Source organism: Triticum dicoccoides, chromosome 1B, assembly GCF_002162155.2.
Source record: "Triticum dicoccoides isolate Atlit2015 ecotype Zavitan chromosome 1B, WEW_v2.0, whole genome shotgun sequence".
NCBI classification, from domain to species: Eukaryota; Viridiplantae; Streptophyta; class Magnoliopsida; order Poales; family Poaceae; genus Triticum; species Triticum dicoccoides.
The window spans coordinates 309,163,274-309,178,535 of NC_041381.1; the positions used below are offsets into that span (position 1 = coordinate 309,163,274).

At 47.5% G+C, this 15,262-nt stretch overlaps 1 protein-coding gene across 1 annotated transcript; it reads left to right on the top strand.

The window, feature by feature from the left end:
- Nucleotides 1-84: 84 nt before the first annotated feature.
- On the top strand, nucleotides 85-2,891 carry LOC119332306. Its single transcript, XM_037605492.1, has 3 exons — nucleotides 85-1,719; nucleotides 1,851-2,080; nucleotides 2,182-2,891. The coding sequence occupies exons 1-3, from the start codon at nucleotides 213-215 to the stop codon at nucleotides 2,728-2,730; spliced, it is 2,286 nt and encodes a 761-aa protein (XP_037461389.1). The 5' UTR covers nucleotides 85-212; the 3' UTR covers nucleotides 2,731-2,891.
- Nucleotides 2,892-15,262: the final 12,371 nt, after the last annotated feature.

A 15,262-nucleotide genomic window follows, 5' to 3' on the forward strand; every position in this document is an offset into this window, starting at 1 on the left:
TGGAGCCGGTTGGCTGAGCGTGGGGCTGTTATATATAGGCATCCGACCATCGTTTGTTTGTTATAGAAACCCTAGCTTAAGCGGCGGCGGCGGCGGCGAGTATACCACACGCGAGCCTGGTTAGCAATCTGAATAGAGAAAGAGAGAGAGAGAGAGAGAGAGAGAGAGAGAGAGAGAGAGAGAGAGAGAGAGAGAGAGAGAGAGAGAGATTGATGGCGCGCGGCGGCGGCGGCGGAGTCGAGTTTCGGCCGCCTCCTGAGATGGCGATGGAAGAGATGGATCGGCAGCCTGTCGTTGTTTCCGAAGCAAGAATCCTGAGGATGGAGATTGCGTCCCTGGTGAACTTGCTCATCGAGAAACAATCTGACGTTCTTTCCTACGATCCCGAGATCGTGAGGAAGATCACGTCCCTGAGGAGCGAGATCGCGTGCCAGAAGCTGGCAAGGGAGCGCAAAGCCTTGGTTACAGAGGTCAAACGCACAGTGCCACGGAGGCGCAAAAAGTTTTATGCAGTGCGGAGGGTCGCTGAGAAGGAGATCATGGCCGATCAGGAGAGCGTGGATCTGCCTAACTCCGATACGCATAGTGTGACCTCCCAAGTCAGTTGCATCTCCGAGCAGTTGCCCGAGCCCTGTGACCAGAAGGAGATCGACTCGGAGAATAACAAATCAGCTTCCAGATTCAAATCCAACTTCGAGCATGTATATTCACCCTACGGTATTGAGGACGAGGGAGTGCGCCTAAACCGTCAATTCAGTCATATATTGCAGCACGCGGATGCCTTGTGTGACGAGATGGCATCTATAGCATCTATTCTGAGGAAAATCAGTGTCCCCATCATCTCCTATTACGATGTCTCCGATCTGTGTAACACAGCGCAGAGTTTATCGAGGATCTCCAATAGTATATTGTATAATAGCATGAATGCTGATAAACAGATGGCGGTCCAATATGCTGAGGACCAGAGGACCAAGGAGGAGATGACCGATCAGATGGGCAAAGGCAAATCCAGCACCCACTGTCTTGAGAAGCAGAGGACTGAGGAAGAGGTGGATGTATCTATAACAGATTTGACTGACCATACCGCTGATGATGGCCAGTTGACAGATGATGAGGGTGACCATTTTGTGGGAGCAGATCTGATAAGTTGCCTTTCCAACCAGATGACTGCGTACATGGATGATGGCCAATCAAGCGCCAAGACGCATGAGTCGAGGATGATGGACAAAGGCAAATCAATTAGTGAAGGCAAGTCAAGCATGGAGACACATGCGTCGAGGATGTTGGATATGATGGTGCTGGTTTCTGATGATAAGAGTGAGTCGGATGGTATGACCAACTTGTGCAAATATTACAAGATGCTCGAATTTGAGGATGAGAAGGTGTTGGGCAAGATGACTGCTGAGAATTTAAGGATGTATTACAAATTTCGTACGGAGCTATTAAAGATGGAAGCCAGCTTACGCGAGTTCCGGGAGCAGAATGAAAAGGATGACCTGAGGTGGGAGCAGGATAAAAAGGACGCACTGAGCTGTTGCAGAACAGACCCGACCCCCTTCTCACTTCAGGACGCGGTAGGGGAGGAGGGGGAGGAGGAGGAGGTGACAGAATTCACAGAATCAGACAAAGAGGAGATGGAGATGGAGGACAGGTTGTTTTCTGGAAAACGTGAAGTCTGGGAATCCGCATGGGGATGCTGTGGTGAATTTGAAGACAGTAGTAAGTAAACATGAACATCCATCGAATCATTCTCCTCTTATTTGGCAACCAGATTCTTCCCTTCCTTTTTTCCTTGTACAAGTAATTCATGTTAGAACATGTCTAACACTTGGATTAATTTGGTGTCGCAGCCGCAGTGAGTCCTATGCACTTTACACATTGCACGCCGGGACTGATCCCGTACGCCGCTCGCTCTGTGAGCACCTTGCAGATCTACTCCTTGAAGATTGTTGGAACAGATGGAAAGTTGAAGTTACCACTCCATGTGTATGGTGTTGTTGCTGCCCGAGACACCGTGGACTACAACCGCAACATTCTCTTCTTTAGGCGAAGGGAAGACTGTCAAAAACTCACTCCAGAGGTATGTACCGTATTCCAAATTTCTCTCTGTTTTCCATTTTTGTTCTTGCATGTGTCCTTGTTCATTCCATTCAGCGACAATGATGACTATGATCCCTGCAGGATCCATTTTTGCACTTGACTGGCCCGTCCCGTGCCATCGTGGCTGTGGACCATGTTGACTTCGAAGTCCAACTGAAAGTAAAGGGTGCAACAAGGTCCAGCGACAGAGCATTGATCAGTCGTTGCTGCACTTATTCTGGTGGTTATCATGAAGGTTTAGATACCGTTCTCATCAACAACTGCTTTTGCACGGTAGAGTTAAGCTTGGAGCGACTCGCAAAGACAGTCCAGGCTACCATCTTAAGTGTCCGTGTTGTTGAAGGGGGACCTTGGCCTTTTGAATATGGTGGTCGGATTGTGTGCTCCTCACCACCACAGGAAGTTATGGACTCCCTGGCCAGGCAAGTTGTGTTGGTTGATTCTCGTTCTTCTGATGGTGGAGAAATGCCAATGGGCACAGATGGCTACCTTGATCTGTCAAGGCATGTTGTTTCTGTAGAACTGGAAGAAAGCCTGCAATTTGTTATACAAGCCTACTCGCATTCTGGTGATGCTATTGCTAGACAAGGTCGTGTCAAGTTCAGGGCCGAATATTGCAATGTAAGTTGAGGTATATGTGAGATTGGTGACTCTAAGGTGGAGATTACTGTTGCTTGGTCCAAACTTGTTACCAAAAGGATGGATATCCTCTTAGAAGGACATGTTTGATGGTTCTTGTGCGTTGGAGGTTATGGACTACAGAACCCGTTACCCAAATTTATCTGTTTGTCCCTTGCATGTGGTCTGTGAAACTGCAGAACTATTTTTGTATTGATATGTCCAACTATTTGTGTATCTGACTATCTGTGTCCACTTCAACTTCTTATTATGCTATGTGAAGTACTAATTCTGTTTCGATAATCAGCATTAATCCTTTGCAGAAAGCCTAGATTTTGTGAGCCAGCCGCAAGTAAAATGGTCTGCATCGTCAAATCTCTGGTTAGAGCAACTCCAACAAATCCGGTATCTGTAAAATAACAGAAAAAAACATCTCCAACAAATCATGTATCTCTAAAATAACAAAAAATCTCCAATAAATCCCGTAAACATGGAATAAATTTCCAGGGTCACGGTGCCACCGCCGCCTGTGCTGCGCCGCACCGCCTTGTCACGCCACCGCCGTCGCCTCGCCGCCCCCATGACCACGTCTCGCCGGCGGCCACCGACTACCTCCCTTGCCAGTGGCTGTCGTGCGTGTCACTGACTGGGGAGCCCCAGGCCATTATCTAGTTCTGTTTTATGAAAATTAAAAATGAAAACCTATTTTAGGGGAAGAAGTTTATGGGATCTGACAAAGTAGCTATCATGAAACTTCCCTTAAAATATACGAACATCCTGTAAAACTAGTAGTTCGGGAAATTTCTTAGAGGAACCGAGCTGCTCTAAGAGCAACTTCAATAGATGCCCTGTTCATAAAAAAGCTACATTTAGGGGAAGTTTGGGCAAAAACAAACATAAAAAAGCTACATTTAGGGGAAGTTTGGGCAAAAACAAACGTCCACAACAGAACCTGTAAACCCGAAATATATTTAGGATCCTATAAACTCGACCGGCCCCAAGTTCCCTCTTGTTTAGGAAGATGACCTTCCCCTAAAACGTTGGTGGGCTAAAAAAAACCCTGACACTTCACCGTGCATTCCCCCACGTCGTCACCGCTTCGCCTCAGCACCTGCCCGCCACCATTGCCGCCTTGCCGCCCTCGCGATGTTGCTGCCACCTCGCGTCACTACCACCGCGCCACCACCGACTTTCGGGCCCTAGGCCATCAGATGCGTCAAATTTCCGGCCTGTTGGTCCCAATCGATTCATTGTTCAGGCGTTTTGCCTTGGAGACAAGGAACACATAAGGATGCAGGCCTTGGCTATTCCACAACTAGGTAGTCTTGTTGTGCCCATATGATGCGGATAAAAAATGCTCCACTTATGGACCGCACTTACGGAAACTCTCCTACGGACAGACTTGGCAGAGTCTAATTCATCAGTAACCCCTGGATTTCACGTGTGGAGCCCTCCTGTCCCTAATCTAATAATGCCACTTCCACCCGTAGAAAAATGATTGTAAGTGTAGCATTGCTCATGACGGATTTAGCAGAGATGAGGACGTTGATTTTGTTCATATGCCTATATGGCTACAAATCCATAAGTTGCCAGATTTTTAATGCAAGAAGAACATTGTGGAGAAACTTTTTTTGAAGCGGAGGCAAAAGCTTTGGCTCATGTCATTAATAAAGAAGAAGAGAATTATCCTGTTAATTAACGCAAAACCGAACAAAAATGGCAAAACCACCCTCTCCGGCAGTAACACGACAACCTCGAGGGAATACCAGCCAACCTGGCTACCAACACAAGGCGCACACACACCACCAAAGAGAGAGCCGCAATCAAGGTTGTCCACCAGGGTCATTGTCATCACTCCTCCTCGAGCCAGCGACTCTGACTTCACCGAAGAAAGCCTGGTCGCAGTGGCTTCGCGAACCCACGCCGGCACATGCCAAACAGTTGACTCTTCGCGTAGAGGACTGTCAGCTCCGATTTTGATGAAGTGATCTGAAGAAGATATATGCAAAGCTCGCGCCGATGAAGATCTTCATGACCGGACCGCCCAACGCAGGCACAATACACGGCAGCTCCGACTTCCAGCAATGGAAGACCAACACAAAGACCCGTCGGACATGCTGGAACAAGCCCCGACTACCAAGTTGTTGTCGCGACCAAACCATCACTCTTCATCGCCATCGTTGTTGCGCAAGACATCACACGGGATCCACGCATCTCCGGTTGGCCACCTACCAGCCGCGACACCGTGTGCGTCCAGCCCACCAAGAAATGTGGATGGGAGCAAGATTTTCAAGGCGACACCCCAAAGGAGGAGGACGACGCCCGTCGCTTGACCGGACTGGTCTAGGATTTCCCTCGAAAAGCTTACCCTAAGAATGGGAGAGGTCGAAGAAGACTCCGTGGCGACGCCTCCAAGGAGGAGAGCGACGCCACAGGTGTCGCCGCCGCTGTCCGGCAAGAGTCGGGCAAGCTTTCACTTGGAGCCTTCTGGACCACCATCCCCATTCCATTGACGCAAGCCGGCCCACACTTCCACTGGCCTGCACACTCCCGACACGGCGACCGCAGAAGGAAATATGCCCTAGAGGCAATAATAAAGTTGTTATTTATATTTCCGTATATCATGATAAATGTTTATTATTCATGCTAGAATTGTATTAACCGGAAACTTAGTACATGTGTGAATACATAGACAAACAGAGTATCCCTAGTATGCCTCTACTAGACTAGCTCGTTAATCAAAGATGGTTAAGTTTCCTAACCATAAACATGTGTTGTCATTTGATGAACGGGATCACATCATTAGAGAATGATGTGATGGACAAGACCCATCTGTTAGCTTAGCACTATGATCGTTTAGTTTATTGCTATTGCTTTCTTCATGACTTATACATGTTCCTATGACTATGAGATTATGCAACTCCCAAATACCGAAGGAACACTTAATGTTCTATCAAACGTCACTACGTAACTGGGTGATTATAAAGATGCTCTACAGGTGTCTCCGATGGTGTTTGTTGAGTTGGCATAGATCGAGATTAGGATTTGTCACTCCGAGTCTGGGAGAGGTATCTCTGGGCCCTCTCGGTAATGCTCATCACTATAAGCCTTGCAAGCAATGTGACTAATGAGTTAGTTGCGGGATGATGCATTACGGAACGAGTAAAGAGACTTGTCGGTAACGAGATTGAACTAGGTATGATGATACCGACGATCGAATCTCGGGCAAGTAACATACCGATGACAAAGGGAACAACGTATGTTTGTTATGCGGTTTGACCGATAAAGATCTTCATAAAATATGTAGGAGCCAATATGAGCATCCAGGTTCCACTATTGGTTATTGACCGGAATGTGTCTCGGTCATGTCTACATAGTTCTCGAATCCATAGGGCTGCACGCTTAATGTTCGATGACGATTTATATTATGAGTTATGTGATTTGATGTACCAAAGTTTGTTCAGAGTCCCGGATGAGATCACAAACATAACGAGGAGTCTCAAAATGGTCGAGACATAAATATTCATATATTGGAAGGTCACATTTGGACACCGGAATGGTTCGGGTCGTTTCGGATGAGTTTCGGAGTACCTGGGGTTACCGGAACCCCCCGGGAAGTTATTGGGCCTCATGGGCTGATAATCCCCAAGTGCAGGGAATCATCGTAGCAATTTCCAAAGGTGGAAGTGATAAGTATGGAGTGTCGAACCCACAAGGAGCTAAAGGTAAGATCAATATTCTCTCAAGTCCTATCTGCCACTGATACGACTCTACGTACACCGAACGTTTGCTTCCAACTAGATACGAGAAATAAAACTATGTTGTGGGTATGAAGAGGATAACTTTGCATAATATCGGAGAGCTAAAATATAAAAGTAGGTGATGTTATCATAAAGTTAGAATATATTACTAAATATTATAAATAGCGAGTGTGGAATAATGGTGGGTCGGTGTGCGGAATTATCCTAGGCAATTGTTAACAAGACCGGTAGTCGTCATTGCAATTTCATATGAGGGAGAGGCATAAGCTAACATATTTTATCTTCTCGGATCATATGCACTTATGATTGGAACTCTAGCAAGCATCCGCAACTACTAAAGATCATTAAGGTAAAACCAAACCATAGCATTAAAGCATCAAGTCCCCTTTATCCCATACGCCACAACCCCCTTACTCGGGTTTATGCTTCCGTCACTCAAGGAACCCACTATAAGCGAATCATGAACGTATTGCAACACCCTAGAGCGGGAATCCCTCACGCTTGTGCGACACGGAGGGCACAATCGGACAACACCAAAATAAAACATACAACTCGTACCAATCTCGATCATCAATCAACCCAAAGGTAAAAGATATCTACTCAAAACATCATAGGATGGCAACTCATCATTGGATCATAATATGTGGCATAAAGCACCATGTTCAAGTAGGGATTACATCGGGGTGCGGGAGAGTGGACCGCGTAAAAGACATGATGATGGTGATGGTGATGAAGACGATCACCGCAGCAATGATTCCCCTCCCGATGGCACTCCAGCGCCACCGAGAGAGAGGAGGAGAGGTCCTCCCCCTTGTGCTTCCTCCTCCATGGCCTCCCCCATGGATGGGGAGAGGTTCTCTCTCTGGTCCTTGGCCTTCATGGCGATGATGGCCCCTCCGGGATCCTTCCCCATGGCCTCCGGTGATGATGGCCTCCTCCGGCAGGGTGCTAGAGAGGGCCTAGATTGATTTCTCATGGCTACAGAGGCTTGCGGCGGCAGAACTTCCGATCTAGGTTATTTCCCGAAGGTTTCTGTATTTATAGGAGAGGTTGGCGTTGATTTCACGTTAGGGGGGGGGTCTCCGGGTTGTCCACGAGGCAGGGGGCGCGCCCTAGGAGGGTGGGCGCGCCCCCCCACCCTCGTGGGTAGCCCGGGACTCTTCTGGCCCAACTCTTTCACTCCAGGAGCTTCTTTTGGTCCATAAAAAATCATCAAAAATTGGCACGTAAATTGGACTCCGTTTGGTATTCCTTTTCTGTAAAACTCAAAAACAAGGAGAAAACAGAAACTAGCACTGGGCTCTAGGTTAATAGGTTAGTCCCAAAAATCATGTAAAATAGCATATAAATGCATATAAAACATCTACGATGGATAATATAATAGCATGAATACTTCATAAATGATAGATACGTCGGAGACATATCAGCATCCCCAAGCTTAATTCCTGCTCATCCTCGAGTAGGTAAATGATAAAAGAAATAGTTTATGAAGTGTGAATGCTAGCAGGTGCACAAGTTTGATCAATGATAATTTCAATAACCTTTTCTGGCATCATTATATGTCATAACACTAGCTCTCTCATAAAACTTTTCATGATCAAGTAACAAGCTATTCACATGTTAAAGTATAGATCATAAACTTTCTTGAAAACTAACAAATAGTGCTTTTAGTCATCAAACAACTGCAATTCATCTTATTTTCAGGAAGGGTCTATGTAAGAGCTTTGATTTAGCAAATCCCACATAATCAACTATCATATAGTATTTCACAATTGCTAACACTCATGTGATATTTATGGGTTCAAAGTTTTAATTGGACACAGAGAAATATAGGGGCTTATAGTTTTGCCTCCCAATCCTTTTACCTCAAGGGTAAAGTCAACAATAATAGTTCATGGTAACTTACATCCAATTGGATATATATATCAGGATCTTTCCAACACAATGCGCTTGCCAAAGGATAAAATGTAAAAAGGAAAGGTGAAGATCACCAAGACTCTTGTATAAGGTAAAAGACAAGAATAAAAGATAGGCCCTTCGCAGAGGGAAGCAGAGGTTGTCACGTGCTTTTAAGGTTGGATGCACAAAATCTTAATGCAAAAGAACGTCACTTTATATTGCCTCTTGTGATAGAGACCTTTATTATGCAGTCCGTTGCTTTTATTTCTTCACTATCACAAGTTCTTATAAAGCTTATTTTCTTCGCACTAATAGATCATACATATTTAGAAAGCAATTTTTATTGCATGCACCGATGACAACTTACTTGAAGGATCTTACTCAATCCATAGGTAGGTATGGTGGACTCTCATGGCAAAACTAGTTTAAGGGATATTCGAAAGCACAAGTTGTATCTCTTACTTGGTGCAAAGAATTTGGCTAGCATGAGGGGGAAAGGCAAGCTCAGCATGTTGGATGATCCATGACAATATACTTTATTTCGGATATAAGAAAACATAACCCATTACGTTTTCTTCCTTGTCCAACATCAACCTTTTAGCATGTCATATTTTAATGAGTGCTCACAATTACAAAAGATGTCCAAGATAGTATATTTATATGTGAAATATCTCTTCCTTCAATATTCTTTCATGAATTGTTCAAGTGACCAATTCTGCGTTTGCTAACTTTCAGTAAGTTTACTACCTATATTTATTAGGTGTGAAGTCATTACTCCCCATGGTATAAGCATATGAAACATATATAAATTCAGATTTATGATATTCAATTCATTCAACCATTTACTCATAGGATTTACGTGAAACACGTGAGTAAATGACAAACTACTCCAAAAAGATATAAGTGAAGAACACTGAGTAGTCAAATAATTAACTAGCCATGGGAGGATTCTTTTTCATTCAAGATTTAAGATCCAATGATTTTATTAAAATAGCAAGTAAAATTGAAAATACGCTGCAAGCAAAACACATATCATGTGACGAATAAAAATATAGCTCCGAGTAAAGTATACCGATAGTTTTGAAGACGAAAGAGGGGATGCCTTCCGGGGCATCCCCAAGCTTAGGCGCTTGAGTCTTCCTTGAATATTACCTTTGGGTGCCTTGGTAATCCCCAAGCTTAGGGTCTTTCCGCTCCTTGTTCTTCTCATATCAATATCTCACCCAAAGCTTGAAAACTTCAATCGCACAAAACTTAACGGAACTTCGTGAGATAGGTTAGTATGATAAAGAGCAAACCATTCATTTTGGTACTGTAAAAGACAAGGTTCATAATTGTTCTCACACAATGCCTACTGTACCATACCATTTCTACAATTTATATTGAGAAATATAAGCAATAGAAACTAGAAAACAAGCAAACTATGCAATGAAAACAGAATCTGTCAGAAACAGAACTGTCTGTAATGATCTGAACAGCAACCATACTTCTGCTACTCAAAAAATTATAAAATAAATTGGTGGACGTGAGGAATTTTTCTATTAATCATCTGCAAAAAGAATCAACCTAAAATCACTCTCTAGTAAAAAATGGCATCTATTCTCGTGAGCGCAAAGTTTCTGTTTTTTACAGCAAGATTGCAAAGACTTCACCCATGTCTTCCCAAAGGTTCTGCTTGGCACAAACACTAATTAAAACATAAAACCACATCTAACCAGAGGCTAGATGAATTATTTATTACTAAACAGTAACAAAAGGCAAGAAACAAAAATAAAATTGGGTTGCCTCCTGTCGGTGTCAAAACCGGCGGATCTCGGGTAGGGGGTCCCGAACTGTGCGTCTAGGCGGATGGTAACAGGAGACAAGGGACACGATGTTTTACCCAGGTTTGGGCCCTCTTGATGGAGGTAAAACCCTACGTCCTGCTTGATTGATATTGATGATGTGGGTATTACAAGAGTAGATCTACCACGAGATCAAGGAGGCTAAACCCTAGAAGCTAGCCTATGGTATGATTGTTGTTCATCCTATGGACTAAAGCCATCCGGTTTATATAGACACCGGAGAGGGCCAGGGTTACACAGAGTCGGTTACAATAGTAGGAGATCTACATATCCGTATTGCCAAGCTTGCCTTCCACGCCAAGGAAAGTCCCATCCGGACACGGGACGAAGTCTTCAATCTTGTATCTTCATAGTCTTGGAGTCCGGCCGATGATGATAGTTCGGCTATCCGGACACCCCCTAGTCCAGGACTCCCTCAGTAGCCCCTGAACCAGGCTTCAATGACGCCGAGTCCAGCGTGCATATTATCTTCGGCATTGCAAGGCGGGTTCCTCCTCCGAATAATTTATAGAAGATTGTGAACACCGGGATAGTGTCCGGCTGTGCAAAATAAATTCCACATACCACCGTAGAGAGAATAATATTTACACAAGTTCAATCTGCTGACGTATTTTGTGGCATGACGTCACACCACTACCAAGCCTTTACTCGAATTGTTTTTATTGTACCACCTCAGCGCGTTTAGCGAAGCGGTTTCCTTGGCACGTCTTGTCGAAGCAGAGATCGTGTTCCCCTTATTCCGGGATTCCCATCAATACGGACGTGGGTAACCCAACCGCGCCATTGATCGCGGCGCTTGGGAGATAAGCGAGTTTTATCAGGCCGGTGGGGACGTATGGTTTTGTCCGCCCATATAAGGGGATAAAGATCCAACCCTTTTACCTATGCCTTCTTCCTCCTTTGTTTATCCATCTCCGCGAACTCGAGCTCCATCGCCCAAGTCCGCACATCTCACCTCAACCTTCTCCAACTATGTCCGGAGCGGGAGGCAAGTGGATGGCCTCCTCCGTTACGGAGGGGCACATCCAGAAGCTGCGCAATGCCGGATATCTGTCCAGCGACGTCGCACACCGGCTCCCCGACGAGGGGGAGCTCATCCCCACCCCCAGGCCCCATGAGAGGGTAGTATTCCTTTCCCATTTCCTCCGCGGACTGGGCTTCCCACTCCATCCCTTTGTCCGGGGGCTCATGTTCTACTATGGCCTGGATTTCCATGATCTGGCCCCGAACTTCATCCTCAACATCTCGGCGTTTTCGTCGTGTGTGAGGTCTTCCTCTGCATCCAGCCCCACTTCGGCTTGTGGCTCAAGACCTTCAGTGTCAAGCCGAAGGTTGTTAAGGGCAGCCAAGCGGAGTGCGGAGGCGCCATGGTGGGCAAGATGCCCAACGTTACTTGGCTCGAGGGCACCTTCGTGGAAACCATTAAGGGGTGGTAATCGGGGTGGTTCTACATCACCGAGCCGCGTGACCCTGAATGGGCAGCGGCCCCCGAATTCAGATCTAGCATCCCCATACGGCTCACCTCCTGGAAAGAGAGTGGCCGGACATGGGGTGATTCGGAGGAGCTGACCGGACTTCAAGCCTGCATCCAAAAGCTAGTGAACAAGAAGTTCAAGCTTGTCAACGTAGTCCAGATCATGCTCATCCGCCGGATTCTCCCGTGCCAACAACGGGACTTCAATATGTGGGAGTTCGATCCAGCGCAGCACCAGACTTTGAGCGGGATCTTCGACACTACGTACGAAGAGGCCTGGAGGGTGTTGTTTAAGGGCGCCGAGGCTCCCGCATCCGCTACCGAAGATCGCGGATTCAGCTCGCAGCGTCCAGCTAGCGAGGTAAGCGATTTTGCCCTTAACGGGACACTTGTTTTCCATAGTTTGACTCTATGCGGGATCTAAACTCCCTCTCCTTTGACAGGACTGGCTGAAGAAGGCCGAGCAGACTATTTGTCCGGCCCCTTTGCCAGAAGACCCAGCGGACGGCCGCTTAACGGGGCTGCTGGCTATGGCACCCCATGTGGTGCCGAAGAAGAAGACCAAGAAGAAGGCCATGGGCACTCGAAAGAGTTCCCGTTTTCAGGTGTCATCGGATGATGACACCGAGGCGGACTCCTCCCATGAAGGCGAGGAGGAGAACAAAGAGGCCTCTCCCCTAGCGGGGGGAGGGAAGAAAAGGAAGGCCTCCCCAATGAGGGAGGCCGAAGGGTCCAAGAAGGGAAGGACTCTTCCCCCGGACTGTTCTGCCAACGCCGGCGACGACGACGAGGACTGGCCTCCAAGGGCCAAGCCCCTGGCAAGATCGTAAGTATACGGACTCCCGAATAACTTCATGATTTTTCTTTTCGCCACATGGTGTCTTTCTAATGCCGCATACAACCCTGCAGTCCGCCCAAGGATGATCTTCTCGCTTCGTCGAGCGGGTCCTTGGGTGCGTCGGATATGGATTCCCTTCCGACCGCCTCCTCCCCCTGTGTTGCGGATGATGACGAGGTGGGATCCCGGGAAGGGACCCGCCAGGAGGAGGAGACCCCGGAGGTGCCACAGGGCAACCTCCCGGACTTTGCACCGGACTCCGCACCGGAACCTGTAGTGGCTCCGGAGTCCGGCGGGTGGCCCCTTCGTAAGAAGGGCAAGACCGTGATGCCGGCGGCCTCCGTCCAACCGGAGGCGCCGGATAGCTTGCTGGAGGCTCTCAACGGCGCTTCCATCAAAGAGGAACACCGCACCGTCATGAGTGCGGTGATTCAGAAGGTTCAGCTCGCCAAGAGCGGGCTGACCGAAGCCTGCAGCAGCCTTCTAACAGGCTTTGAGGTAAGAATTTCGATATATGTAAAACAGTACCGCACAGACAGTAGCCCCTGATGCTCGGTTCGGTGTTCGGAAAGAAAAGCCGGACTAAGGATCTAAAAAGATATACGCAGGAGTCATAAAAAATATGTCAATATGGGATTGCAGGCTATGCTGCTGACCTCTGCCGCACTGACTGCGGAGGTCAATACTTTGAAGCAAAGCCTCGAGCGGTCCGAGAACGAGCTCCGCCGTGCCAAGAAGCAGCTCGAGGAGAAGGAAGGTGAGTAACACCTTTAAAATTGTACCTTACAGAAAAGGATTTTGTTGCAAGAAGAATGACAGGGATAACGTGGGTATTGCAGGGGCCACGAACAAGGTGGCGACCCTGAAGGAGGCGGTGTCCGTGGCCGAACGTAATGCGGCCGCGGAGCGCACCGAGCGAGAGAAGCAGGAGGCGCGGGTGGCGGAGGTACAACAAGAGCTCCAGGCTCTCGTGGAAAAACATGAGAGTTTGGAGCACGACTCGAAGACTCGAGAGTCCGAGCTTGCATCGGCTCTTGAGAGTGCCAAAGCTGCTAAGGCCGAAGCCTACAAGGCCCTCCAGGAAATCAAGGCGTTGAAGAAAATAGCGGCGGGTAAGGCATTTTTCATGCAAAGTAAGCATGTGAGTGTGAATTACCTATCACTTACCCGAATTCGGAGCTCTCCAGGAGCGTTCGCAGATCTGCCCCGCAACGTGTCCGATGCTGCCGCTTTCTATAGGGCCGAGGAGGGGAGCTCGACGGAGAAGGTCTTCTGGTCTCAGTATGCTGAGGCTGGACAGCCGGTGCCCCTTAGCGACCAGCTGAAGCAGCTGGTCGAGCTCCACAAGGTGGCTGAACAGGCCATGAAGGGCCTCATAGTTCGGTTGTGGCCCAAGGAGGCCATGCCTGGGAGCTACTTCGGCCTGGTGCGGCGGCTGGTGGATGCGTGTCCATGGGTTGAAGTCATCAAGCACTCCGCCTGTATTGAAGGTGCCCGTCGGGCCCTTGCCCGCGCAAAGGTGCAATGGGGCAAGATGGATGCTGAGAAGCTTGTGACGGACGCGCCACCGCCGGGCAAGGAGTATCGCACGCCCGAGATGTATTATAAGAGTGTCCTGAAGGGTGCCCGCATTATTGTGGGTGAGTGCTCCAAAGATGTAATATTTGAGTAGACTCGCATTTCGTTATCCTGTGCGCTGAAAACTTTGTTCATATGCGCTAAGCAACGCTTGTTAATTTAAAATATTACCTTCTATGCGTCCGTTTATCAAATCTGAGAGATGGCAAGTCGTCGGCTTCAGCCCCCATGCCACGAGTGCTGGGGTGTTCGGGATAAATTTGAGCACTCTTGTTCCCATTTTTGGGTCCATCTAGGGAGGCGCTCAACACAACGAACTAGGCCACCGGACTTATAATGCTTGAACACTCTCACTTAGCCATAGAATTCTATAATTTTAAATTTCGGCGAAGCCCCTAGTGTTCGGAAGGCCGAATTTGGGGCGCTATCCATGCCTGGGCCGGACAAAGCCGGTTCCTCGCTCTAAGCGGCATAAGTCTTTAGGGACTCAAAAAAAATCTCTCGAACAGCGACCGGCTCTCGCCTCATCATGACGGTCAGTTTTAGCTTTCTCCACTGAGGCGCTCGCCCAGCTCAACTGGGGCGCAATCGCAGTGGTTCTCCCAGTGCTACCTTAGCCGATACAACGGAACGTAAGGTACCAAAACATGGGAGCCGGGCAAACCCAACTATTGACCCAAGACATGATTTGGAGCCGATGCATATAATGCTATAAGTTCGGGGTGCCGCACTTGTGAAAGTGTTCAGACTTATCACACCATGATGCGGGAAACATAAGCCCCTGGTGTATTTAGCCGTACCAAAGTGTACGGATGCAACATGTCATAAATGAACGTATGTATAAGAAAGAAATGCAATGATAAGCAAAAAGGTGCTGCATTGTTTATTCAAGAAATACTGCTGCGATAAGCAAGGGATGGGACTATTAAACATGTCCCCCTCCAGGGGTAGGCTGCGGAATGGTGTATAAAACAGATTTAATGCTCGTAATGGAGACCACCTGGATATTCGTCGTAGCCTTTCTCCTTCCCTGGCTGTTGCATCGTGAGTTCGGCAGGTCTACTGCCGGACAGGGCCTCTGATGAATGGAGTCCTGTGGGTAAAAAAAAGAAAAAGAGAAAAAAAAGAATGACACACTTGAGAGCCCCTG

Bases quoted from the DNA above. Each gene is read 5' to 3' on its own strand.
- LOC119332306 (XM_037605492.1), top strand. From the start codon at position 213: ATGGCGCGCGGCGGCGGCGGCGGAGTCGAGTTTCGGCCGCCTCCTGAG. The intron at 1,720-1,850 runs GTAAGTAAACAT...TTGGTGTCGCAG, and splicing joins TGGTGAATTTGAAGACAGTA to CCGCAGTGAGTCCTATGCAC. The intron at 2,081-2,181 runs GTATGTACCGTA...TGATCCCTGCAG, and splicing joins GTCAAAAACTCACTCCAGAG to GATCCATTTTTGCACTTGAC.